At 42.8% G+C, this 27,786-nt stretch overlaps 2 protein-coding genes across 3 annotated transcripts; both read right to left on the bottom strand.

Moving 5' to 3' along the window:
• Positions 1 to 778: 778 nt before the first annotated feature.
• LOC131958033 (general transcription factor IIF subunit 1-like) lies at positions 779 to 2,613 on the bottom strand. The gene has a single exon (XM_059322934.1). It carries the CDS (start codon positions 2,501 to 2,503, stop codon positions 953 to 955), a length of 1,551 nt encoding a protein of 516 aa, XP_059178917.1. The 5' UTR covers positions 2,504 to 2,613; the 3' UTR covers positions 779 to 952.
• A 5,485-nt stretch (positions 2,614 to 8,098) lies between these two features.
• Positions 8,099 to 22,101, bottom strand: LOC131958019 (uncharacterized). 2 transcript variants are annotated; one of them, XM_059322903.1, is made up of 14 exons: positions 21,945 to 22,101; positions 21,172 to 21,247; positions 20,076 to 20,197; positions 19,206 to 19,286; positions 18,688 to 18,858; positions 18,196 to 18,300; positions 17,357 to 17,479; positions 14,935 to 15,066; positions 13,547 to 13,580; positions 11,905 to 12,005; positions 11,186 to 11,343; positions 10,473 to 10,635; positions 9,958 to 10,080; positions 8,099 to 9,635 (listed from the first exon to the last, which is right to left on the bottom strand). In XM_059322903.1, exons 2-14 carry the CDS (start codon positions 21,233 to 21,235, stop codon positions 9,444 to 9,446), a joined length of 1,569 nt encoding a protein of 522 aa, XP_059178886.1. In that variant the 5' UTR covers positions 21,236 to 21,247; positions 21,945 to 22,101; the 3' UTR covers positions 8,099 to 9,443. The 2 variants fall into 2 exon arrangements, with proteins under 2 accessions (XP_059178886.1, XP_059178885.1); XM_059322902.1 differs by having other exon boundaries at positions 21,953 to 22,101.
• Positions 22,102 to 27,786: the final 5,685 nt, after the last annotated feature.

Below are 27,786 nucleotides of genomic sequence, written 5' to 3'. Positions count from 1 at the left end.
TGACTCTGTGATAATACTGACGCTAATACTTGACTGACTCTGTGACAATACTGACGCTAATACATGACTGACTCTGTTACAATACTGACGCTAATATATTAATGACTCTGGTACGATACTGATTCTAGTATGTTGCCACTAGTATAAAATAGTTACTTTCTGGTGACAGTTTATTTTAATTAGACATATGTGTAAAGTGTGATTATTTTATTCACTGGGATACTCGTCATTTGATCGTTATTGAATGGGACACTCATCATTTGATCACCTATTGAATGGGACACCCATGATCTGACCTAATAGATTTGATTACATTGAGTAGGTGTGTGAATGAGAGGGGTGGCATGGTGTCTAAAACACCTCTACTGTATTATCCCTTACATTACAACCCCTGAGCTTTCTTTATAGAGCTCGTTTAGCTGGTGGCTGAAAGAACAGCGAAGACAATAAACTGATTAAAACCATACTAGCCCAGTAGACTAGCCCAGCCCCCTGTCCCACTGAGAAACTGATCCACCCATCCGATATGTGAACTCTGGGTTTACTATGACAGATGGAGGTTTGAATGACTAAAATATATAGTTCAAATATCTCTAATTTAACCGTTCTCTTATTCATTGGACTTTTATCTTAGAAAAACATCTTTATATATATATATATATATATATATATATATATATATATATATATATATATATATATATATATATATATATATATATATATATAAACTAAATTTTTTTTTTTTTTTTTTTTTTTTTTTATGTTACAAAATGACTTGTATTTGATTATTTATTGTCATGAACAAAATGTCTGTACAGTTCATATATTTACAGCTGATGCTTAAATTAAGTATTACAAACACAAGCATTCATGCTAGACAGGTTAAAAACAAATGCAGCTAATCAGTCATTGTTACTTAGCTAAAAACAAGATAGTATGTAAACAAAGTTTACTCAGGCTTTTTTAAGGAGAGGTAAAGTTTTTTGTTTATGGTCATCCTGTCTGGGTTGATTTTTTTCAACAGCTGGGCTATAACATGGGTAATCTTTTCATTTGTCATATTCAGCTTTTTAGATTTAAATTTCTGCAGAAGATCTTTTGTGGTCATAGGCTTTCGCATGAGGTACCTCCTAATTGCATCCTCTGAAATGCCTTCGCTGTCCTCTACTTTATGTTTCTTAGAAATATGAGCCTTTCCATCCACTGCTTCAGCTTTTCTTTTCATGGCTTTCTCCTTCAATTTGTCCGGTGTTGGTGTACGATTAACCGCCTGATTCGTATCTGTTGCTGCTGTGTCTGCCTTTTCTTTTTTCTCCTTTTTCTCTTTTTTACCACCTTGCAAAAATATTGCTGAAGCCAATTTGGCATCCTTTTCAATATCTGAGTCATCTTCTGAGCTGGAGCTGCTACTGTCATCATCCCCTTTCTTTTTCTCTTCTTTTTTTTCTTCTTTGTCCTCAATTTCCTCTTCAATTTCCTCTTTCTCCTTCTCCTCCTCCTCTTCTTCTTCTGCATCAGAGTCAAGAATATTCCTCAAACCAGCTTCCTGATCCACACCCTTTTCATCATATTTCTTTTCCTTTGCATCTTCTTCTTGACCAGATAAACTGCTAGAGCTTCCAGAGTCTGACATATAATCAACCTCTCTGTCATCAAAATCACCTTCATCACTTTCTTCGACCGCTTCATCATCTGAATTTTTCTTTGAGTTTTTCACAGCTTTTTTGGCTCCTTTATGTTGTTTTTTCTTTACTTTATTACCATCTTCATCACCTTCCTTTTCATCCTCATCATCATCGGACATCTCCATATCATCCCAATCATCCTTATCAGTTAAAATAAGGTCCTTATCTTTTTTCTTAGATTTTTTACCCCCTTTCTTCCCATCTTCATCTTCATCAACATGATCCTCTTCTTTTTTTATTCTCTTCTTTACCATAATACTAAAGTAGTTCAAAGTCTTATCTCTTCTGCTGTATTCTTCCTCAGCCTCTTCAGAATTCAAATACTTGTACCTAACCATTGGTGTAAAATTATACCATTCTTTAACTGGAAAAGCTTCAAATGCTCCATCAGATGCTTTGGTGAAGATGTAGTAAGAAGTGTTTTCTGTAATTGTACCTTCACGAACACCTTTAAACCTTTTTGTCTGCTTTCCACCACCAATTTTAAGAAGCCAGGGTTGATCATCAGGGTTATATTTTTTTAACATGATGCCATATTTTTTTCTTCGTGATTCTTCTTTCTGATCTCTGCCATACTCACTGCCTGCACCAAACTTAGGCAGCATATCTAGGTCATTGGCTGTTTTATATTCCTTCAAGTTATTTTCTCTTTCAATCTTCACTGGTTGATCTCCAAGTTTAGAAAAATCTACAGAGGAACCTGTTCCAAATTTCATCATAGTAAACTTTCTTCTGGTGTCCCTGGGTATCCTGACAGTAAATTCATCAGCAGGCGTTGCTGCTGATCCTGAGCCACTGGGCTGATATGAAGCCATTATCACAGTGTCTGGATATATAAAAAGAAGTTCAATAAAACAAAACTGTTATCGTCAAAATTCAATAGATTTTTTTAAATCTAGCATATTTTACAAACGGTAAAAAACATGGTTCAATGATTTACAAACTTATCTGAAGTCTATTTGGACCCATCGTCAGTTTGGATAAAATTAATCTAAAATAAACCGGATGTTTAAAATAAAAATCTCCCAAACATCTTGAATGGAACATCCGTTTATAGACCGCTCAAACTCAATCTCTTGAAATGTCATAAGAAAAATCAAAATAAAACGGTGAATAAAAACAAAATCTCCGAGTAAAAAAAATGGAACTGATAAAATTTCATCAAACTCATTGAGTGTTCATTGAACCGGAACTAGAACGTCGTGCGGTGAATGATGGCCCCTTACAAGATGACAAAATTATGCATTCGATAGCCAAGAAGCTACACACATAAAAAATCGTTCGGAAATAATTAATTAAAATTAAATTGACGGAAAGGGGGAAAACTCTTGTGACAAAAAATGTTCTGGAGGAGGGCAGGAACAAGAGCGTCATCTGTCAGGGGGGACACGGGCGGTTGTCTTCAGATGGGCGCCCTCTGGCGGTTCATTTGTTCGTTTTCTCTGGTGCAACTGTCGCCCCCAGCAGGCGCACACAGGGCGTTCTGACACGAAAAATCTGGGGCGAATTGGCGAGTTTTGTGGGGGTCGCACGGAGAGTTCTGACAATCTGGGGCGAATTGGCGAGTTTTGTGGGGGTCGCACACAGAGTTCTGACACGGAAATCTGGTGCGAATTGGCGAGTTTTGTGGGGGTCACACGGAGAGTTCTGACACACAAATCGTATAGAATGTTTTATTTCAAATAGATACAAACACATCTCTGCGAAATTAAGTTATTACACAGCCAGAACAAATACAAAACAAACATTAAAACATAGTGTAACATGTACAATTAAACACAAATTTAGCAGCAAAGAAAAGGAAAAGTAATTTAAAGCCTGGCAAAATTAAGCCTGAATTTTGCTTCCATCGTACAAGAAATGTGAATTATGCTTACATCTTAATAGAAACATGTATTATGCTTACACCCTACAAAAATGTGAATTATGCTTACACTCTACAAGAAATGTAAATTATGCTTACATCCTACAAAAATATGAATTATGCTTACACTCTACAAGAAATGTAAATTATGCTTACATCCTACAAAAATATGAATTATGCTTACACTCTACAAGAAATGTAAATTATGCTTACACCCTACAAAAATATGAATTATGCTTACATCTTACAAGAAATGTGAATTATGCTTACACCCTACAAAAATGTGAATTATGCATACACCCTACAAAAATGTGAATTATGCTTACACCCTACAAAAATGTGAATTATGCTTACACCCTACAAAAATATGAATTATGCTTACATCTTACAAGAAATGTGAATTATGCTTACACCCTACAAAAATGTGATATGCTTACACCCTACAAAAATGTGAATTATGCTTACACCCTACAAAAATGTGAATTATGCTTACACCCTACAAAAATGTGAATTATGCATACACCCTACAAAAATGTGAATTATGCTTACATCTTACACGTGACCAATGGCCACCCCTGAGATGATCTTTTACCTATTCAGACTTTGACTGGTCCCACAAAGCACCGACCTGATCAATATCAAACTCTGAGAGAACTGTGCAGACGATAAAAAGAAGTCGGGAACCATGGGATTGAATGCACTGAATGACTCGTCACCACGTGACAGATCCTGTTTTGTGCTGTGTTGCGCATGTCCTTTCATCGCCGGAAGTATCGATATGAAATAGCCGGTTTTCTTTTCGCTCTTTTGTTTTTAAATTAGAACTGCAATTATCAGATTAAAGTTTTTAATTAAATTGAAGGCTGCTTTAATTTTTTGAAGTTTGGCTTTAATTTTTTTTTCTGCTCGCCGTTTGAGAATTGGATAATATTTCTTGATTTAAAAATGTTTGGATGGGATTTGTTGCATTCAGTTTTCGCTTCAACTTTACCCGAGACTAAACCTTGAGGTGGATCTGTCGCAGTTACTTCTCCTGATTACATTAAGTCTAAATGTAAATCAGAACTAGATCTATACAGCCAGTTACTTGATTTACGAGACTGCTGACTCTAGAGCATGAAGACTGATTTGATGAATGAATGTGTATAATTATATGCTACTATTTAGTTTACAATATCTAGATTTTGTTTACTTATTTGTCAAAGTTTGAAAATCAATTTTAATGCAGAGATTCCGTTCAAACTTTCTAGATGCATTCGTCTCTGTTGACAATGCAAGAACATCTAATTTTTAATCTAATTACACAATAAGCTGGTCATTAAAACTTATTTAACAATTACTTAATTCAATAATAGAAAGGGGAAATCACAAGATTAAATACTAGCAATCCGTAGAGGGTCAACTGTTTTTTTTTCACGGCTGAGTGATTTCTTTATCGTCTGAGCTTCAATCGTGGTCTAAGAAGGGGCAGATAATTGTCTTTTAGAGATTGCAAGCAACGCTTCGAACTTAACGCGAATACTTCGTCATGTAATCTGTATATAAGATTCTCTTCATGGAGACCATAGAAAACACCCAGCTGTAAGCGCGCCTTGCAGCCCCCTCTCTTCTTCTCTAGTAAAATCCCTACCACCCCCACCCCCACGTGGTCTAGTGAGCTGTGGTTCACACTAAATGTTTACTATCGTAGAGCCGGGTTTAGTGACGGCTATTAGGGGCAGATTTTTTAGTTAGAAACGATTTTAAACTTAGGGGAGGTAACTAAGTGAAGGCTGCTTTCACGGGGGGGGGGGGGGGGGGGGAGTAGGGGTTGGGGGAAAGGAGGGTGGGGGTGTAGTATCGTCCTTAACGACCTACTGAGAGTGTTTTAAAGCAAATATTTTCAGTGGCAGCATTGGTACTGTCGAGTTCACAAATTATGAATTACTGAAAAGAAGAAAATAAAACAACTAAATAGCGGCATATGATACGTCGGCTCGTTAATAGTAATAGGTAGGCAATGTAGTGTCAGTTTTATTTTGAAAGAGGGAATATAAATAGGAAAATTAAACAAACATTCGAAAATAAAACGAAAATAAGAAAATAAAACTAACTTGCTTTCGTTAATAAAAGCTTTTGACGCTAAACAATGTAACTAATCGCAAGAGCGACCAATTTTGTAATAAAGAAAACAATAGTGTTTTGTTTTCTTTATTTCAGTACATTCAAAAGCTAATTGTTTTGAGTGGGTTTTTAGATATATTTTATTTCATGATCATTATTGCAAACTTTATATTGTTATTGGAGAACGTACTTGCTTTTAACAACACGAATAATTTTATACTCTTTAAGTACTTTTAAAATATTAATTTTTAAGGCAAGTTTTATTTCGCTCGTAGTAAAAAGTTCTACGTAGATATTAAAATAACGTATTGATCGAATCACTCTATACGTATTTATTTGAAGATTTCAAAGTGTGAGCAGAAGTTCAATATTTTCACTTGTCTTAAAATCGATATATTTGAAAGTTGTATTTCCATATTTAGATTTCAATTGGACTATAAATGGGCATGTAGGGCGACAATGGGCTACTTAATTAGCCGTAGTCAAAGTTTAAGGAACATAGTCGAATCCGTGCCTGGACTATAAATAGAAACATCGAGACGAGGACGGGGAGTTGTAGGCCCGAGTAACGTAACACGCCATCAGACCAGCTACTATTTGCGTGCCCCCACCCCCAGAGTCTTAGCTAACCCTACCATTCTAGACCAGTTACGACACAAACCCCCATTCCCACCTCACACCAAAGGACGCCTAAAATTCCAGATACAACTCTGGCCAGATTTTGTCTTGTCTGGCCTACCGTTTTGGCCACACGCGAGACAGTTTGTTCTGGCTAATAGTATTTTCCCCTCTAACTGTTTTGAGCTTACTGTTTGTATGTCACATACAAATATGAACATCCAGACTTGTTTGGAGATGTTTTAGTTCCTATAATTTCCTACACTTAACATATCACAAAATAATTATGTCTTTTTATATATCTAGTATATATTTTTATACAACCAAACTTGCACGTTATTAAGTTGATTGGAAGCTGGATGGTTGGTAGGTGATTTAAAGGATTGAATGCTTGATGGGTGGCATATCAGAAACATGGTATAAGTAACCTCACACAATGTAGGAAACATCCAACACAATATACATACGAATGGTAAAATAATTGTGGCACTTCTTTTAAAACCACACGGTTAATTAATTAACTATTGAGCTTAAACCTAACTAACAGCCACGTGTATGTTGTAATTATTGACGTCTAGTATGTTGCTTCGTTCATACAGCTATTTGTGGGTTGTCAGTGCTTGTAGAAGTGGCTACCTCCATGTAGTTACAATCTGGCTACCTGAGTGTTTTTATATTGTGGCTTCCTCCATGTAGTTACAATCTGGCTACCTCAGTGTTTGCATCTTGTAGCTACCTCAGAGTTGTATCATGTGGTTATCATTCAGCAGTAAAGAAAAGCCAAAAAAAAAACCAGGAAGAATCTCTGTATTTTCTAGAGCTCCAGCTCAAAGGACGACAACTTCTATCTCGTCTTTTTTGTCGTCGAACACGTTTTTGTGTCAACTTTTTGTTTCTAGCTGAGGATGAAATCAATCTCGCTTCTCCTCCGTTAATCTCGTGGCGTCCATGTTTGCTGGACTATGAATTAATTATGCTAATGAATATTCCAAACGGGAACGAACGAGATTAAACCAGCACAAACAGTTTGATCAGCCAAACATAAAATCTGGACAAAAAAATGTGAGCGATATCGCGTTAGGTTTTTATGAAGGCTCTACTCTCATGCAATAATCTCAAACTTATTTCTGTTCAAAGAGGAATCGATCCCGTCTTTCTTTAATGAAGGATCGAATATATTCCGTGTGAAAAAAATAGTCGAAGTAAAGAATCGAGAAGATGAATCTATGTAAAACAATTGTAGTCTAAATGAATTTTTCCTTTGCGTCGATTTGGCAACGAAGTGGTTAAGTACTTAGCCTATATCGCTAAATGGTGCCTGGACAGGTATCCCACTTTTCCTGTTTATAGACACCGGTCTATGATATCTCCAATTTCTCCTATGTATAGATACTGGCCTATAATGTTGTCCATTTCTCCTGTGTATAGACGCAGATCCACGATTTCACCTGACACCAACACTTGTATCCATCTCCACCGTGGGAGAATGGTGAGGGATCACGCATGAAAACTACACGATCGTATTTATAAGAATTTTTTTTTTAATTCTTTCTCCAAACATTTTACTCTGTGGTTTAAGTCCAAAGCCATTGTAGGCTGTACAAATTGGACCCATCCTAATTTGGCTCATGTATAGATGGACCCAGCATAATTTGGCCCATGTATAGATGGACCCAGCATAATTTGGACCATGTATAGATGGACGCATCATAATTGGGCCCATGTATAGAATTAGAAACAGCATTATTTAGTTTATGTATAGATTGTCGCAGCATAATTTGGCTCATGTATAAAACAAATAACAACACCAAGTTACACTGTCGCCTGTTGCAAATGATTTCTTTCTTTAATTGTACATCATTAGAACAGGAATACACACAGACACATGACTTAAATCTAAAGTAGATGTGAGTTTGTGTGTTCACGTGTCTGTGTGCTCATGTGCGAGTAATCGCGAGTGTGAGCGCCTTTGTACTTGTGCGTATATGAACGTGTGTGTGTGTGTGAGTGTGTGTGAGTATGTGTGTGAGTGTGTGTGAGTATGTGTGTGTGTGCGTGAGTGTGTGTGTGTGCGTGAGTGTATGTTATTGTGTCAACAAATTATGGAAAGTGTACAGTACACACGTCTTGATGACATCACAGCGTGACACAACTGCAGTGTGACATCACAACGTGACACAACTGCCGTGTGACATCACAACGTGACACCAAGAGTCGATATTTTCGTGTTGCATGTGTAGTGGGATGTTATAATGGCACCATTGCGGTCAGCAGGGTGAAGGTCACAGGTTAGCCGGATGACCTGTCACCCGCCCCCTCCTCTAGAATGGCGACCTACAAACCCACAATTTGAAACATTTCTGATAACCTACAAATGACAGCATCGGTGTGTCAGCCTTAGTCAAATACATTAACATCATATAAATCAACAATCATTTCTAAATAGGTAAACATTATCGAGTAGGCTTTAAAATTTGAGTAAACATATAGATATAAATATACAAATTTGATGAAAGTATAATTTAAAAAAAAGACTTACCTATTTACTACATCGTTAAATGTTAGGTAACAAGAAGGTAAATAAATAATTCATTATTGAAATAAACATTGATTTCGCTTTGTGCCCTATTGACACGTGATCAACAAAATTTGACAGTCTTAAGAAAAGTTCTGCCATTAATTAGAAAATCTCTCAGCGTGTATAATTGCTGCATACAAGTTTTAGCCCAGACCTTAAACCGTGGTTGTTTCACATCACCCACCCACTGCTGTGAGGTGGTCATCAACTCCCCACCCTTCACGCTCTCAGAGGCAAGCAGAGAAGTACAGCAACTTCTTGTGAGGACAAGCTTTCAGGACACAAGTTCAGGCATACCACACGCTTACAGCCACACCGCCACACCGCCAGACAGCTAGACGGTCACACAACTATAGAATCAGACAGCCACAGACAACCACACGACTAAAACACACCATTAACGCACACCACAGCCAGGTATACAGAGCTAACATACAACCACATCGATATACGACAACTACACACAACAACAACACACCACACCACACACAACCAGCAGACACCACACACCACACGACCAGCAGACACCACACGACCAGCGGACACCACACACCACACGACCAGCAGACACCACCCGACCCCCACACGGGGCTCAGGGTGCCTTGATCTTCTTGTTCTTGGCGGCGATCTCCTCGGCCCTCGCTTTCAGCATCTCTCTGGATGTGAACCCTGGCTGGTCCGACTCGAAGGCCTCAAACGCTGTCATCTGGCCGGCTATCAGGGAGTGCTGCATCTCCACCCGGATGGAGTCCTGGGGGATGCGCTTCTCTTTGAACATGCGCAGCTGGGGACGGAGGCGAACATGGTGACGTCAGGTTTCATGCGCACGTGAAATTAGAGAGTAGAGTACACCTAGCATTGGTCAGAAAGCTTAAGCTATAGAAGTGACTTGTCTCCCATGTAGTGTATGTCAAAAGGTAGGTCTTAATAATTCGCCTGTCTAGTGTTCTACCATCAACATGAATTCAGACAATGCTTGAAATGGTGGTCTTATTGTCCAACATATCGAAAAGTGTGGGTGTTCTTGTGGTGGGTGGGGGAGGGGAGGGGACATACGAGAGAGCATCACAATGACAGAAAGTGTGGACAGACATGACGAGACTGACCATCAGGGGCTTGACCCTGCCTACTGGCACCGTCCTCTGCTCCACGATGTTCATCATCTTCTGCAGCTTGACCACAAAGTTCTGGATGTCTTCCAACAAAATGCCCTTGTAAAAGTTGGACTCCTGGGGGACGGTACAGCGCGATTACCGACCAACTAATTACAGGTCAACTAATTACAGGTCAACTAATTACAGGACAACTAATTACAGGTCAATTACAGGTCAACTAATTACAGGCCAACTAATTACAGGTCAACTAATTACAGGTCAACTAATTACAGGTCAACTAATTACAGGTCAACTAATTACAGGCGACAAGGTTAACAAAAACACAGAAACCAATTAAATGTCGCATACGATTACAATCAACAAAAAACGAACACATTGGACATGAAAGGAAAAAAAGCAATTGATTACCACAAGTTTAAAAAAAAACAGTTAAAAAACGACCACCCGCCAAACGGGTGTTTCTAGGGGTTTTAGCGTAGCGCGCAAAGTGAAGAAAGGCGACTTACGTCGGACACCTTGATGGGACGCAACCTCTCAAACATGGCATGGAGTGAGACTGAGATCTCGGAGAGTAACCGGTCTTGATTCCGTAAACAGACGTCTAGTTGTTCGAAGCGGTCTCTCTGTTCTTTCTCAGCTCGCCTGGCTTCACCCAGCTGTTCTCTCACCCTGGGGGAGGGGGGGATATGGGGGTAGAGGTGAGGGTTAAGGCTGGCTAAATTTAGTTTGATGAATACATCCAAACATTCAAACACATATTGAGCTATTCACAGCTATCTGAGGAACAGCGTTCACTACAGACCAAACTTCATGTCTAGTTGCACGTGTGTGTAATGTAATCACGTGCTTACATGCGGTTAGGTAGAGGTGTAGAGTAGAGGTGTTAGCCATGGCAATAGCTGCGCCAGCTAGGGTTAGCTAGCTACAGTAATCTCAAGTCGGCCAAGGTTTGTTAAGGCGAACTGTGGTTTACTAAAGCTAGCTGGTGTTACACCTTGTTAACTTTGTGAGTTTGGGCTGAGGTTTCTGGGCATGCTAAAAAATCCGGTTAAGTTTCTGTAAATGCTAATAAAACTTCCCTCAAGATATCCTGGTGACGGTTGAGCTCTTGACGTAAATAATGCAGCAACCTGTGTACTCGACGCGTTTACGTCTGTGGTCAACCAAGCATAGCCACACGTCACCGAATCACTCACCCCCCCCCCCCCCTCAGTCTCACCTGGCCTGCTTGAGGTCATTGTACTTGAGCATATTGTTGTTTCTGGTCAGTCTGGCAAGGTCCGCCTTCAACTCGGCGTTCTCTTTCACTTTCTCCTCTTTCTCGTTCCTCAGTAGACGTGTGACGTCAGCTTGGTCAAGGATACAGTCCACAACAAACTGAAAGGTAGGACACACCATTTCACATGTAGGACACAGACCACCAAAAACAGAAACATGAGGTCCTCTCAGAACGTACAAGACATGCCCCCATTAAAATACCATTACAAAAACAAAAGTACACACACTGTCGCGTCAATATGCTAATGTCGCGCGCTAATTACATTAGCTGTATCTCTAAATTGTTGAACCGACCTAATGAATAGACAGATATTCAAATGTGTCGAATTAATCAAATTTATGAATTTTTATTTGTCATTGAGGAAGTCTTTGTTTAAGCAGATAATGCTAATTAAATCATTAGCTATGTTCTTAAGTAGTACTACTAACATCAAAATATTATTGGTATAATTGCTATTGTCTTTACATGGCGGCTTCTACCATACTTGTATAGCGGAGTTTGTATTGTGATGCGGTAAAGAGAAAAGTTTTCTATACTTTAAAACTGACTCCATCGTCTGGCTGTTTAAAAACATGACACGATTTGTCCCCAGTTTTAACTCAGCGTCTCTGGTCATTCCTCGCCGACCCTACTGTTGTTGCCATGACAACGCCACTGACCTGAATGTCGGACACCAACATGGCGTCCATCAGCTGTAGCAACATGTCCTGGGCGTTGACCAGAGCCTTGTTTCTGGCCTTGATCTTCATCTCAGTGATGTCTGCAAGCACGTGCAGAACGGACATGGTGAGTACAGGCACGGGACAGTTAGATCCATGGTGAGTACATCAGGCATGGGACAGTTAGATCAATGGTGAGTACATTAGGCATGGGACAGTTAGATCAAACAAATGGTGAGTACATCAGGCATGGAACAGTTAGAGCCAACAAATGATGAGTACATCAGGCATGGGATAGTTAGATCAATGGTGAGTACATCAGGCATGGGACAGTTAGAGCCAACAAATGATGAGTACATCAGGCATGGGATAGTTAGATCAATGGTGAGTACATTAGGCATGGGACAGTTAGATCAAACAAATGGTGAGTACATCAGGCATGGAACAGTTAGAGCCAACAAATGATGAGTACATCAGGCATGGGATAGTTAGATCAATGGTGAGTACATCAGGCATGGGACAGTTAGAGCCAACAAATGATGAGTACATCAGGCATGGGATAGTTAGATCAATGGTGAGTACAGGCATGGGACAGTTAGATCAATGGTGAGTACAGGCATGGGACAGTTAGATCAATGGTGAGTACAGGCATGGGACAGTTAGATCAATGGTGAGTACAGGCATGGGGCAGTTAGATCCAACACATGGTGAGTACAGGCATGGGACAGTTAGATCAATGGTGAGTACAGGCATGGGACAGTTAGATCAATGGTGAGTACAGGCATGGGGCAGTTAGTTCAATGGTGAGTACATCAGGCATGGGATAGTTAGATCAATGGGGAGTACAAACATGGGACAGTTAGAGCCAACGAATGGTGAGTACAAACATGGGACAGTTAGATTAATGGTGAGTACAAACATGGGACAGTTAGAGCCAAGAAATGGTGAGTACAGGCATGGGACAGTTAGATCAATGGTGAGAACAGGCATGGGACAGTTAGAGCCAACGAATGGTGAGTACATCAGGCATGGGGCAGTTAGATCAATGGTGAGTACATCAGGCATGGGACAGTTAGATCAATGGTGAGTACAACAGGCATGGAACAGTTAGATCAATGGTGAGTACATCAGGCATGGAACAGTTAGATCAAACAAATGGTGAGTACATCAGGCATGGGACAGTTAGATCAATGGTGAGTACATCAGGCATGGAACAGTTAGATCAAACAAATGGTGAGTACATCAGGCATGGAACAGTTAGATCCAAGAAATCGTGAGTAGAATAGGTATGGGACAGTGAGCAGTTAGATCTAACTACTGGATCAATAACTTAAATCACCAGATACTCTAACAAAGAAATTTAAAGATTTGAAATGGATACAGCACCAACACGACATTCACCCTATTACTTGCTAACCTTTTACACACGTATCCACCCTATCCCTAGCTAACCTTTTATCCATCTTATCTAGCTAACACGTTCTACACATCAACACACCCAAGTCTGTATATCCACCACTGGCTAGCTAACCGTTTCTAAGAACCCCATGAGCTCTAGCTAACCCAATCTATACACAATCAGGCTTGTGAGACACAACTAGATGATGTTTTTATTTGTGCGCTTTATTTAAAATCAACTTACTTGAACTTCCTGTGAAATTGAAACCGTGGGATTCCTGTGAAAATATTGGAACAATTGGAGCTGGTGTGTGCATGAATAGCTCGATATCTCTCTCTCTCTCTTTCTCTCTCTCTCTCTCTCTCTCTTTTACTCTCTCTCTCTCTCTCCGTTCATGTAAGCCTTGTTTTCTCTTTATCTTTATTTTTGCTTTCCCTTGCCCTCCCTATTAAAAACTTACCCTCTCTCCCAGAAACTTACCCTCTCTGCTAGAAACTTACCCTCTCTGCTAGAAACTTACCCTCTCTGCTAGAAACTTACCTCTCTGCTAGAAACTTGCCTTCTCTACCAGAAACTTACCCTCTCGGCTAGAAACTTACCCTCTCTGCTAGAAACTTACCCTCTCCGCGAGAAACTTACCCTCTCTGCTAGAAACTTACCCTCTCTGCTAGAAACTTACCCTCTCTGCTAGAAACTTACCTCTCTGCTAGAAACTTGCCTTCTCTACCAGAAACTTACCCTCTCGGCTAGAAACTTACCCTCTCCGCGAGAAACTTACCCTCTCTGCTAGAAACTTACCTCTCTGCTAGAAACGTACCCTCTCTGCGAGAAACTTACCCTCTCTGCTAGAAACTTACCCTCTCCACGATAAAATTAACCCTCTCGGCTAGAAACTTACCCTCTCTGGGAGAAACTTACCATCTCTGGGAGAAACTTACCCTCTCTGCGAGAAACTTACCCTCTCTGTCAGAAACTTACCCTCTCTGCGAGAAACTTACCCTCTCTGGGAGAAACTTACCCTCTCTGGGACAAACTTACCCTCTCTGGGAGAAAGTTACCCTCTCTGGGAGAAACTTACCCTCTCTGGGAGAAACTTACCCTCTCTGGGAGAAACTTACCCTCTCTGCTAGAAACTTACCCTCTCTGGGATAAACTTACCCTCTCTGCCAGAAACTTGCCCAGAGAGTTGTTCTTCCTCCTGTCTCCCAGAAACTTACCCTCTCTGCCAGAAACTTGCCCAGAGAGTTGTTCTTCCTCCTGTCTCCCAGAAACTTACCCTCTCTGCGAGAAACTTGCCCAGAGAGTTGTTCTTCCTCCTGTCGTCCAGAAACTTACCCTCTCTGCGAGAAACTTGCCCAGAGAGTTGTTCTTCCTCCTGTCTCCCAGAAACTTACCCTCTCTACCAGAAACTTACCCTCTCCGCGAGAAACTTGCCCAGAGAGTTGTTCTTCCTCCTGTCTCCCAGAAACTTACCCTCTCTACCAGAAACTTACCCTCTCCGCGAGAAACTTGCCCAGAGAGTTGTTCTTCCTCCTGTCTCCCAGAAACTTACCCTCTCTACCAGAAACTTACCCTCTCTGCGAGAAACTTGCCCAGAGAGTTGTTCTTCCTCCTGTCTCCCAGAAACTTACCCTCTCCGCGAGAAACTTGCCCAGAGAGTTGTTCTTCCTCCTGTCGTCCAGCTCTTGTTTCTTGACTGCGATCACCTTCTCGAAGTGGGCGTTGACGATCTTCAGCTCTTCGTTCAGGGGTCCTAGCTGGGTCTGGACAAAAACAGGGGTCATGGGGTGACACAGGGAGGTTATGGTGACACAGTGGTCATGGGGTTATGGTGACAATAGGGGTTATGGGGTTTATGGTGACACAGGGAGGTTATGGTGACACAGGGGTCATGAGGTTATGGTGACGATAGGGGTTATGGGATTATGGTGACAGGTTAGTAGGTGACCAATGGTCGTAAGGTTAAATGGTAACACAGGGGTCGTGATGTTAAATGGTGACATGGTCAGGGGTCTATGTCAGCTCAAGAGTCCCATCTGTGTCTAGATAAAAGCAAACATTTCGACAGGCTAAATGGTGACTCGGTCAATTAGGATGGTGATAGAGGTCATTAGGTCAGACCTTACTCAACTGGCCTTGAGGTCATATGGTGGCTGTTATAAAGTTGTTTAGCTCGTGCAGATGTCACGGGTGAAGTGACGGAGGAGGCTGGGGGTCAACTGTGTGGGGCTGGGGCCAACTGTGTGGGGCCAACTGTGTGGGACTGGGGCCAACTGTGTGGGACTGGGGCCAACTGTGTGGGGCCAACTGTGTGGGACTGGGGCCAACTGTGTGGGGGGCTGGGGCCAACTGTGTGGGGCTGGGGCCAACTGTGTGGGACTGGGGCCAACTGTGTGGGGCCAACTGTGTGGGACTAGGGCCAACTGTGTGGGACTGGGCCAACTGTGTGGGACTGGGGCCAACTGTGTGGGGCCAACTGTGTGGGACTGGGGCCAACTGTGTGGGACTGGGGCCAACTGTGTGGGACTGGGGCCAACTGTGTGGGGGGCTGGGGCCAACTGTGTGGGGCTGGGGCCAACTGTGTGGGACTGGGGCCAACTGTGTGGGGCCAACTGTGTGGGACTGGGGCCAACTGTGTGGGGCCAACTGTGTGGGACTGGGGCCAACTGTGTGGGACTGGGGCCAACTGTGTGGGGCCAACTGTGTGGGACTAGGGCCAACTGTGTGGGACTGGGGCCAACTGTGTGGGGCCAACTGTGTGGGGCCAACTGTGTGGGACTAGGGCCAACTGTGTGGGACTGGGCCAACTGTGTGGGACTGGGGCCAACTGTGTGGGGCCAACTGTGTGGGACTGGGGCCAACTGTGTGGGGCCAACTGTGTGGGACTGGGGCCAACTGTGTGGGGCCAACTGTGTGGGACTGGGGCCAACTGTGTGGGGCCAACTGTGTGGGACTGGGGCCAACTGTGTGGGGCCAACTGTGTGGGACTAGGGCCAACTGTGTGGGACTGGGCCAACTGTGTGGGACTGGGGCCAACTGTGTGGGGCCAACTGTGTGGGACTGGGGCCAACTGTGTGGGGCCAACTGTGTGGGACTGGGGCCAACTGTGTGGGGCCAACTGTGTGGGACTGGGGCCAACTGTGTGGGACTGGGGCCAACTGTGTGGGACTGGGGCCAACTGTGTGGGACTGGGGCCAACTGTGTGGGGCCAACTGTGTGGGACTAGGGCCAACTGTGTGGGACTGGGCCAACTGTGTGGGACTGGGGCCAACTGTGTGGGGCCAACTGTGTGGGACTGGGGCCAACTCTGTGGGGCCAACTGTGTGGGACTGGGGCCAACTGTGTGGGGCCAACTGTGTGGGACTAGGGCCAACTGTGTGGGACTGGGGCCAACTGTGTGGGACTGGGGCCAACTGTGTGGGACTGGGGCCAACTGTGTGGGGGGCTGGGGCCAACTGTGTGGGACTGGGGCCAACTGTGTGGGGCCAACTGTGTGGGACTAGGGCCAACTGTGTGGGACTGGGGCCAACTGTGTGGGACTGGGGCCAACTGTGTGGGGCTGGGGCCAACTGTGTGGGGCTGGGGCCAACTGTGTGGGGCTAGGACCAACTGTGTGGGGCCAACCCTTAAGGCCAACAGGGCCAACTGTGTGGGGCTGGGGCCAACTGTGTGGGGCTAGGACCAACTGTGTGGGGCCAACCCTTAAGGCCAACAGGGCCAACTGTGTGGGGCTGGGGCCAACTGTGTGGGACTAGGACCAACTGTGTGGGGCCAACCCTTAAGGCCAACAGGGCCAACTGTGTGAGACTGGGGCCAACTGTGTGGGCTTGGGCCAACTGTTTGGGGCCAACCCTTAAGGCCAACAGGGCCAACTGTGTGGGGCTGGGGCCAACCCTTAAGGCCAACTAAGATGGAAATAAAAACCATGGTGTAGTCGGCTTATTGTGTATTATGGGCATATTCTATTTTTTCTATTCATTATATTATGTTCATTTTTTAGGATTAAAAAGATTGCACTAATTAAGCTAATGAGCATTTTGACACGAAACTGACCTCCTCGATGTCGAGAAATCTCTGAGCCCCGGCCTTTAGTTCCTGGAAGTCGCTGACCTCCTTCTTCCTCTCGACAATTTTATCCTCAATTTCCTTGATTCGAAAGGGATACTCCATCAAGTTCTGGAATCAGAAAATCATTTTTTACCCAGAAATCTTAATTGTTGAACTATGACGTCTGATGTGATCTGACACACAGTGCATTAAGTGTCACGTGGTTGTGCTATGGATCTGTTAAACAGGTTTGTCTGTTGTGTAACTGGAATGTACGTCTTGTGGTCTGTCATTTGACCCATCCCCCCCCCCTTCGTATGTACATGTAGCGATCTGCCCTACGACCCCCCACCTAAAATGTACGTGTAGTGATCTGCCCTATGCCCCCCCTTCCCTAAAATATACGTGTAGTGATCTGCCCTATGCCCCCATCCCTAAAATATACGTGTAGTGATCTGCCCTATGCCCCCCATCCCTAAAATGTACGTGCAGTGATCTGCCCTATGCCCCCACAGCTAACATGTACGTGTAATGATCTGCCCTATGCCCCCAACCTAAAATGTGCGTGTAATGATCTGCCCTATGCCCCACCTAAAATATTCAAGTAGTGATCTGCCCTATGCCCCCATCCCTAAAATGTACGTGTAGTGATCTGCCCTATGCCCCCCTCCCCCACCTAAAATGTACGTGTAGTGATCTGCCCTATGCCCCTCATTCCAGAAATATACGTGTAATGATCTGCCCTATGCCCCCCCCCCCCGAACTAAAATGCACGTGTAGTGATCTGCCCTATGCCCCCCTCCCCCACCTAAAATGTACGTGCAGTAATCTGCCCTATGCCCCACCTGATCGAGGGCAGCGAGGATCTTCTGCAGATCTTTGTAGACCAGCTTGGCCGTGATCTCGCGACTTTTGTTGTCCTCGACACGAACTTGTTGGCTCAGGTAGGACTGGGGGTGGAAATTTTGGTGGATTACGTTGGTGGAACTTTTGGTGGATTATATTGGTGGAAACTTTGGTGGATTACATTGGTGGAAACTTTGGTGGATTACATTGGTGGAAACTTTGGTGGATTACATTGGTGGAAACTTTGGTGGATTACATTGGTGGAGGAACAGTGGATTACATTAGTGGAGGGTCATGGTGGATTACATTAGTGGAGGGTCATGGTGGATTACATTGGTGGATGCTCGGTGGAATACATTGGTGGCTGCTCAAAGAACTAGGAATAAAACGTGGTAAAACACGGCTGGTCCACTTGGTTAAAGTAAGTTTTAGTGAAAAGGACAAAAAAAAACTTTAAACAAAAAACAACAGGCAGATGATTGAGGCGTTACCTCGCAATCGGCGTTGAACTCCTTCTCGGTACAGACTTTCTCCTGGATGGCCCTCTTAAGTTCCTCCTGCTGGAACTGCTTCTTGTACTCCCGCTGTTCCCGCTTGTAGTCCTGCTTCATCAGCCGCTTGCCGTACTTGAACAGACGGCCGTCGTTCTTCACGATTGATGTCTGCAACACCACGACAACCTTGTCATGTATGCTACACCAGCAGTGCTGTATGCTGCAGCAGCATTGTATGATACAGCAGCAGTGCTGTATGCTACAGCATCAGTGCTGTATGCTACAACAACAGCACTGTATGCTACAAATAGCAATACTGTTTGCTACAACAGCAGTGCTGTTTGCTAGGGTAATTCTATATGCTACACCACCAGTGCTGTATGTTACCATAGCACTGCTGTTTGCTACAACAGTGTTGATTGTGTGCCTCATTAAAATAATTTCACCAGTAAATCACATATAATCATTCAATTAATCTACCGCTAAATCACATATAATCATTGAAATAATCTTACCGCTAAATCACATTTCATCATTGGCAGTTTCTCGCTGTTGGGGCGACTTTCAAAGATTTTCGTGTTGATGGCTATGGTCATCTGTTGGTCAGAAACAGATCAAGGTCATAATCAAGGTCATAGCTAATGTCTGAATCAAAGTCATAGTTAATGTCATAATTAAAGTCATAGCTAATGTCATACATGCTGAGACACAACACACAGACTCTGCTTCACCTGCTCATTTAACAGCTTAGGCTTAAATGAACTATCACAATACACAGGTTTCTGGTGTGAAATTATAGCCAGAAAACCCGGCGTTTAAATTCGGAAAAATAAAATATTCCAACCATCGATTATTGTTCTTGGATATATGTCCCGTGTAGTGTCCGTCAATTTTTGTTGCTGGTATAAACTTGTCAAATCAAGTTGTCCTTTTCCCTGGCGCAACTTGTTGCCTTGTGATTAATTAGGCCAATAATGAGTTCAGAGTGTAGGCCAATCACGAAGACAGAGTTGATGGAAACATTTCAACTTCCACATCATGTTTGAGACGGGTATCTTCATCTGAATGAACCCTGAACTAATCCTTCTTAATCCTAATTAATTTTCTGTATTCGATTCATCGCGCACCGCGGCAAAAACCTGGCTAGGAGACATTGCCGTACGACGGTGGGCGGGGCACGTATGACGTACGGCAAGATGTACTGGACACATCCATCAGGCAAGTCTTAAAGTATGACAGACGTATACATCTAACAAATATAGATGTACGACAGAGTCATCCAACAAACGATAGATGAAGCATGACAGAGACACCCAACAAGTGACACATGAAGTATGACAGACGTACACATCCAACAAGTGACACATGAAGCATGACAGACGTACGTTGTTTTGTCGCCGTGTCATGAAGCGCAGACAATCGTTGCCGATGCGCAGGGCGTTTCTCTTCTCCCTGTTGCCGTTCAACAATCTCTCCATCTCGTCCATGTACACTTTTCTGTCGATCTCTGGGGATAGACATTGGTGTACATGTACAAACATTGGTGGTGTAGATGTAGCCACATGTACAGGACAAACATTGGTGTACAAGAAAGGACAAACATTGGTGTACATGTACATACATGTACAGAACAAACGCTGGTGTATATGTACACAAGTACAGGACAAACATTGTACATGTACACAAATGTACAGGAAAACAATTGGTGTACATGTACACACATGTATCTGACAAACATTGTACTGGACACAAAACCTACACGCCTCGACCTTGTCTAGGATTATGAGGTACTTTTAATATCACTGATGTGTACGGGAGGGGGAGGGGAGGCCGAGAGGATGGGAATTCCCGAACAGAAGGTCAAATTACCGACCTTACGTTTTTAGTCAGTACCTGGGGGCGACTCACGGGCTAAAGGTGGCAGCGGCGACTAATGAGGTCACTCTAGGCGGCCAAACTTTCTGACCCTACTAACTCTACGCCTCTACCACAACCACCACAAAATCTACATCACCCAGTACAATTTTTACCACCACAACCACCACAATATCTACATCACCAGGTATAATTTTCACTACCACAACCACCACAATATCTACATCACCCACTACCACAATCACCACAATATCTACATCACCCAGTACAATTTCCACTACCACAACCACCACAATATCTACATCACCCAGTACAATTTCCACTACCACAACCACCACAATATCTACATCACCCAGTACAATTTCCACTACCACAACCACCACCATATCTACATCACCCAGTACAATTCCCAATACCACATCTACAATTACCACTATAATATTCACCATCATTCCAACCACTACCATAACTTGGCTTGCCATCAAAGACCATCCATAGATCACTGAAATACCCCTCTCATTAACAGATACTAGTTTCTAAGATGATGTACCAGGGGACATAACCGAATAAATTCCTGCTATCCAAGGGACACAAACACTGTCTTACTTTTGATGCGGATTTTCTCCCGAAGGACAGCGACGTCCAGACTCTCTTTCTTATTGTGCATCATTTTTGCAGTTTTCTGAAACAATAGTTTAATATTGTAGTGAATTTTTAAAAAAATAATTATCAATTACTTGCTAATTAGATAAAAATTGTTCAGTTAAAAAATGTGGAATTAAAAAAAAAGTTAGCGCGTGGTTTGGTGCATCACACCTAGATTATAAAGCAAGGGTTGGCATCAACGATTCTTTATGCTTAAAAAACGGGTATTGTGTAGCTATGAACAAAATAATTGTATCAAGGAGTCTTAGAGAAAACCGAGATACTACATTTTAAAAGAATTATCAGGTTCTCTTTGACGTAGATCTTCTAATGGTTGAGTTTCCTTGCGCTTCACGTTTTACTTCAACGTTCTAACGTTCTCATCACAATCTGTTTGTCATTACTCCATATCTAGCATCTATTAACTTTAATTATGATAAAATTTATAGACCTACAAACTGACGCACTAGCTAGCATCTATTACAATTATTGTAATGTTTATAGTTCTAGATATATAAAGTTAGTCATTAAATAGTATCTATTGTGATAAAGCTAATAGACCTACAAGGTAAGTGTTTAGCCTGCATTTATTATACTACCTTATGGTGAAGTTAATATTCCAGATTCTATTCAAGACTTACAAAAGTAGTGTCTTAAATAAATAATAAACTTAATCCCTTACTACTTTACTCGCATCCATTATGGAAAAGTTTATAGACCAACAAGGTAAGCACCTGTTTACCTGTATTAAACACAAGTTTAAATGTCAGTTCGCGTGTTCAAAACACCTGTTCTAATGTTGTTTCCTTGTGGAGAGGTCGTGGATTTATTTTTGTGATTTTGTTATTAATGTGGAAGCCATTACAGATCCGAGACTGTCAAGGCCATCTGTTTGCATCATTTCCGGCACGAAATTGGTTTCGAGATTTTGTTGGACATGAAAGGTGGAAATGACGTAATCATTACACGTGATGCGTGAATGATTGAATGATTCTCCTGCTACTCACAACTAGCGTTTAGGGAAAGTTCCTTTCAATCTACAAATAGCTTTATTCGCAACATTTCTATATGCCTAGTGCTCTTTATCCAATAGTTCCTGTAGCCAATAGTTCCCTACATCCAATACTTCCCTTAATCAATAGTTCCCCGCATCCAATAGTTCCCTAAATACAATAGTTTCTTACATGCAATAGTTCCCTACACCCACTAGATTCCACACCCAATAGTTCCTCACTTCCAATAGTTTCCTTCCTCCAATAGTTTCCAAAATGTAATAATTTCCTACAGTCAATAGTTCCCTACAGCGTTTTGTTCTCTAAATTAAAAAGCTTCGTGCTGTATGTCACTTTTTAACACGTTTTTCTTAACTCAGCTTCGCGTTTGTGGATTTGTTTGTTGTTAAAATTAACCCACTTCTGATTGCTCTACAGATCTGAAATTTGGCATGCAAGCTACTTTCGCCTAACAATTTCAGATGCAATCATAAAAACTAGCAATTAGAGACCGTAATTAGCTTAATTTAATTACGCCCCAAGGACCATAAAATTTAGGACATGATTTCTAAAGATACCGACAAGACTGGAGGCCTATTGACACAGTTACTTCGGCCCCAATCGATGTGAGCGCGCTGGCCGTGATCGTATAGTGGTTAGTACTTCGCGTTGTGGCCGCGACAACCCAGGTTCGAATCCTGGTCGCTTAAGATTTTTAGTCGGTGTATTTATAAACACTTGGTCAAGTCATACTTAATCAAGTCATTAGATAAAGTAGAAAATAAACTATATAAAAAACTTTTTTAAAAACTACGTTTTTCATGTGTAGCAACGGACTAAAAAGGAGAAAATAAAATACTTAAAAAAAACTTTTTAAAAAACCACGTTTTTCTCGTGGACTAAAAAGTAGAAAATAAATTTTTCTTTTGTGCTTCCTCGAGCTGTGCAGATTCTTGTGATGTCTGACAAAAAACGTGGGTCGGGCAGATGGGTCGGGAAATTTGATGGTGAACGTACCCACGTTTTTTGTCAGTCATCACAAGAATCTGCACAGCTCGAGGAAGCACAAAAGAAAAATTTATTTTCTACTTTTTAGTCCACAAGAAAAACGTGGTTTTTTAAAAAGTTTTTTTAAAGTATTTTTACCCTTTCATTCGCACATAAAAGAATCGTGTCTTTAAATTGTGGTCTACAACATTTAAGGCCAAGTGTGCTGGCCAATGAGGTGACCCGGCACAAGTTTTTACAAGTATCAACAAGGAATTGAACATGGCGGTACACGATATGTAACAAGTGATCACACTAGTAACAATTGAACAGGCAGTGACACAGAATGCATCAAGTACCAACAAGTAATCCAATACGTCCGTACAAGAATTGTTTACACCGACTTGAAATTAGTTCACAGAGCACGTGACCAGGTAAGTGACAGCTCGCCAGTGAGTGTCGTCTGCGTTTGTCAGACGATAGTTAAAAAAAGTTAACGAAAATGAAATAATCCATCGCCTATGTTGAAACGGACAGTGTGGTCAAATGGTAGAGCTTTTGACTGCTAACACAGTAACACGAAAGTCTCGAGTTCGGATCCAGGGTTCAAGTCTGTACGACATGTATGGGTTCCCCCCCCCCTCCCAGCTCTGATAGGCACGTGAGTCACGTGAAGGAAAGTAAAGGCGGCTGGGTACAGCGCTGACTACCCTACCCCCCTGGTACTTCGTGGTCATTGACACAGATGGAGCATGGGCCGTCAGGGCCGTCAGTGGACTCTACTTGGTTTACACGTGCGTACAGTTTCGCTTCACCAACACCGAATTTTATTGTTTGAGTATTTCAACTTCAGTTCCTTTGAGGTTTTTAATAAAATTGTTAGGGGCCGTCCTTAACTGAGCCTCACCCCTATGTGTGGGTGGGTGTGTGTGGGGGGGGGGGGGTGATTTCGAGACTTTGTGATGAAGTGAGGGTCTAGAAATTTGTGATGTGACAATATTGCATTTAAAAAGTAATTTTTAAAACTGGATTTAATGAAGCCAAGTCGTCAATAGAGATATCGTGTATGTTAAGACAGTCGATGTAAGTGAGCTAAGTGACTATATCGTGAACGTTAAGACAGTCGATGTAAGTGAGCTAAGTGACTATATCGTGAACGTTAAGACAGTCGATGTAAGTGAGCTAAGTGACTGTATCGTGTACGTTAAGACAGTCGATGTAAGTGAGCTAAGTGACTATATCGTGTATGTTAAGACAGTCGATGTAAGTGAGTTAAGTGACTATATCGTATATGTTCAGACAGTCGATGTAAGTGAGTTAAGTGACTATATCGTATATGTTCAGACAGTCGATGTAAGTGAGTTAAGTGACTATATCGTATATGTTCAGGCAGTCGATGTAAGTGAGCTAAGTTACTGTATCGTGTACGTTAAGACAGTCACAGTGCGGGAAAGTGAGACGTCAAATTGACTGTAGCGTGGACGTGATATGGTGAGGGGGGGGGGGGTAAAGATGGGACACTACCTTTACCACAGGTACAGGTGTGAAAATGGCGAAACAAACACCACTTATAGCGGCAATGTTAAAAAATAAATAAAAGTAAACACACCTTGGATTGGTGGAACCGAATGTGTTACTTTTCTCAAGTAAACAAACACTTCATTGTGAATAAGACTGAAGTAGGGAGGGGGGGGGGGGGAGGGGGTGAACCTAGGGCGTCTACTCGCGATGAATGGTCAACAGGAGATTTTCGTTTTCAATTTCCTGGCTATTGTTTTATTCTTTTCAGACGGCGTCACTTCCCCTGGTCCTTGTCTAATGGCCGCTCTGGTCACGTGATGATCACCGGCCGCTGCCGCCGTGTTGATGACGGCAATAACTCGCGCGAACCTCCGAGAGAGCATCGTGTGCGCATGGCCGCTGAGGTCGCCCCGTCTGGCGTTGATGTCGGGACGGTCGTCCAATTATTTCCGGTCGTATCGTCTGCTGGGTTTGTAGATCTTAATATACACATGTGGCTGGGGTGGGGGCAGGGGGAGGGGAGAGCTGCCCGCTATTCTGAATTCAATCAGAAAAATCATAAAAATGCAATATGGGTGTCGGGGTCGGACGGGAGGTCTGGCTACATCGCTGTTTGGTCAATGTTTACTGCCTAGCTAGTGTTGTAGATCACACAGTAAGACCACACACAACCCACACAGCAGGCCCACACAACAAGCCCACACAGCAGGCCAACACAACAGGCTCACACAGTAAACCCAACACAGCAGGCCCACAATACAAGCCCACTCAACAGGCCCACACAACAAGACCACACAACAAGCCCACACAACAAGCCCACACAACAAGCCCACGCAACAAGCCCACACAAGAAGCTCACACAAGAAGCCCACACAACAAGCCCACGCAACAAGCCCACACAAGAAGCTCACACAAGAAGCCCACACAACAAGCCCAACACAGCAGGCCCACACAACAAGCCCACACAACAAGCCCACAAGCAAGCCCATACTTCAAGCCTAGACAACAAGCCCACACAAGCCCACACAAGCCCACACAAGCCCACACAAGTCCACACAAGCCCACACAAGCCCACACAAGCCCACACAATCCCACACAAGCCCACACAAGCCCACACAAGCCCACACAAGCCCACACAATCCCACACAAGCCCACACAAGCCCACACAATCCCACACAAGCCCACACAAGCCCACACAAGCCACACACCTTTTCTAAGCAAACCCACCAGACGACAACATAGGCTATCACTAGCACACGGTAAAAACATATTTGATAAATAACCCTCTTTATAGATCGTCTTGATTTATTACAATTTAATCGCTATAAACACTGATTCATTAAATGTTATCATTGCATTAATCAGCCGTGGAAGTTAATTAGTTCTAGTTGTTGTTTTTTTTTTTAAATTGTCTGCCTTTCAATGATATCCGAACTATCAACACAAGAATCTACATAGGCAAATACACATGCCGGAAAAATAAACCAGCCCAGGTCTAGGATATATTGGGTGGATTCTATAGGCCGGATGTGTGTGGGTTGAGGTCGGCAATGGCCGGTGGGTGTATGGGTAGAGTGTGCGGGAGAGGCCGGGTGTGTGTGGGTACAGTGTGTGGGAAACGGCCAGATGTGTGTCCCCATTTGTCCCTGTACATATTTGTCCCTGACCACATTTGTCCATTGAATCATTTGTCAATGTACACATTTATTTATGCACATCTCTTTCTCTAGACATTTCTCTGACCATCATGAGAACTTGACCATCATGTGGCCTTGACCATCATGTCAACTTGACCATCATGTGACCTTGACCATCATGTCAACTTGACCATCATGTCAACTTGACCATCATGTGAACTTGACCATCATGTGAACTTGACCATCTTGTGAACTTGACCACCATGTGAACTTGACCATCATGTGGCCTTGACCATCATGTGAACTTGACCATCATGTGACCTTGACCACCATGTCAACTTGACCATCATGTGAACTTGACCATCATGTGAACTTGACCATCATGTGAACTTGACCATCATGTGAACTTGACCATCATGTGAACTAATCCTCCTGACTCCGACAGATCAGCTGACCACTGGTCACTCTTGTAAGGCCATACAAAATAAACCAACACTAAGGCTGATTAATGGTCACACGTACACCCCCACTCTCCCCACCTCACGAATACTCTACTTCCCCCACTCTCCCCACCTCACGAATACTCTACTTCCCCCACTCTCCCCACCTCACGAATACTCTACATCCCCCACTCTCCCCACCTCACCAATCCTCTACTTCCCCCACTCTCCCCACCTCACGACTACTCTACTTTCCCTGTCTACCAAGATTTAAAACTAGACAACTACACCAATGAATGTTCCCATCTAATACCGGACTGAGTGGCTTGGGTCACCAGCAGATGAAACAATCACGTTTTAACTTGGTCTACCTGACAGGGGAGGGAACTACAGTATTGACTGGGGTAGGGGAGGGAACTGGTGTAACTGTATGGTAAGATTACAAACACTGTCCATTATCTCCCTTGGTAGACGTGTGTCTACATCAGCTGATTACTAAAGATGGTCTAATCGTATCACGTGACTACTAACCGTTTCCTGTTTGTTTGGTAAACAATAACTGTAGAGCAGTCTTAGACTACCAGACTTCAAGCAGAGTTAATCACACTAAATCAAGTTCTCCGATACTTGAGTAAATCACATTTAATCAAGTCACTTGTTCTGTGTTTCCAAGTGTTCACTATGTAAGATAATTATGGAAATGATATTACTGCGGAGAGATGGCATGTTTCACACAACAGTAAAGCCTTATAGTAAATGTTACAACAATGAGAATCAAATAATCAAAGAGCAATGGCTGTGTTAGAAAACATTACACAACACCTACGCATCTAAGACACAAAATATTAAACCACCCTACCAAAATAACAAACCACCCTACCAAGATCCACACAATTTGAGACGGTTCCCAGACAAAAATCAACCACGTCAAGTGTTAATTAGCCACTAATGAGCTAATATTTGCCCGTCTAGTCGCCATAAAACCACCTGATCGCTTCT

This window comes from Physella acuta, unplaced genomic scaffold, assembly GCF_028476545.2.
Source record: "Physella acuta isolate Inbredline_101_S28 unplaced genomic scaffold, ASM2847654v3 ptg001284l, whole genome shotgun sequence".
Taxonomy (NCBI): Eukaryota; Metazoa; Mollusca; class Gastropoda; family Physidae; genus Physella; species Physella acuta.
Note: the sequence above shows the minus strand (reverse complement) of the source record. Positions and strands in the feature narration are given on the sequence as shown.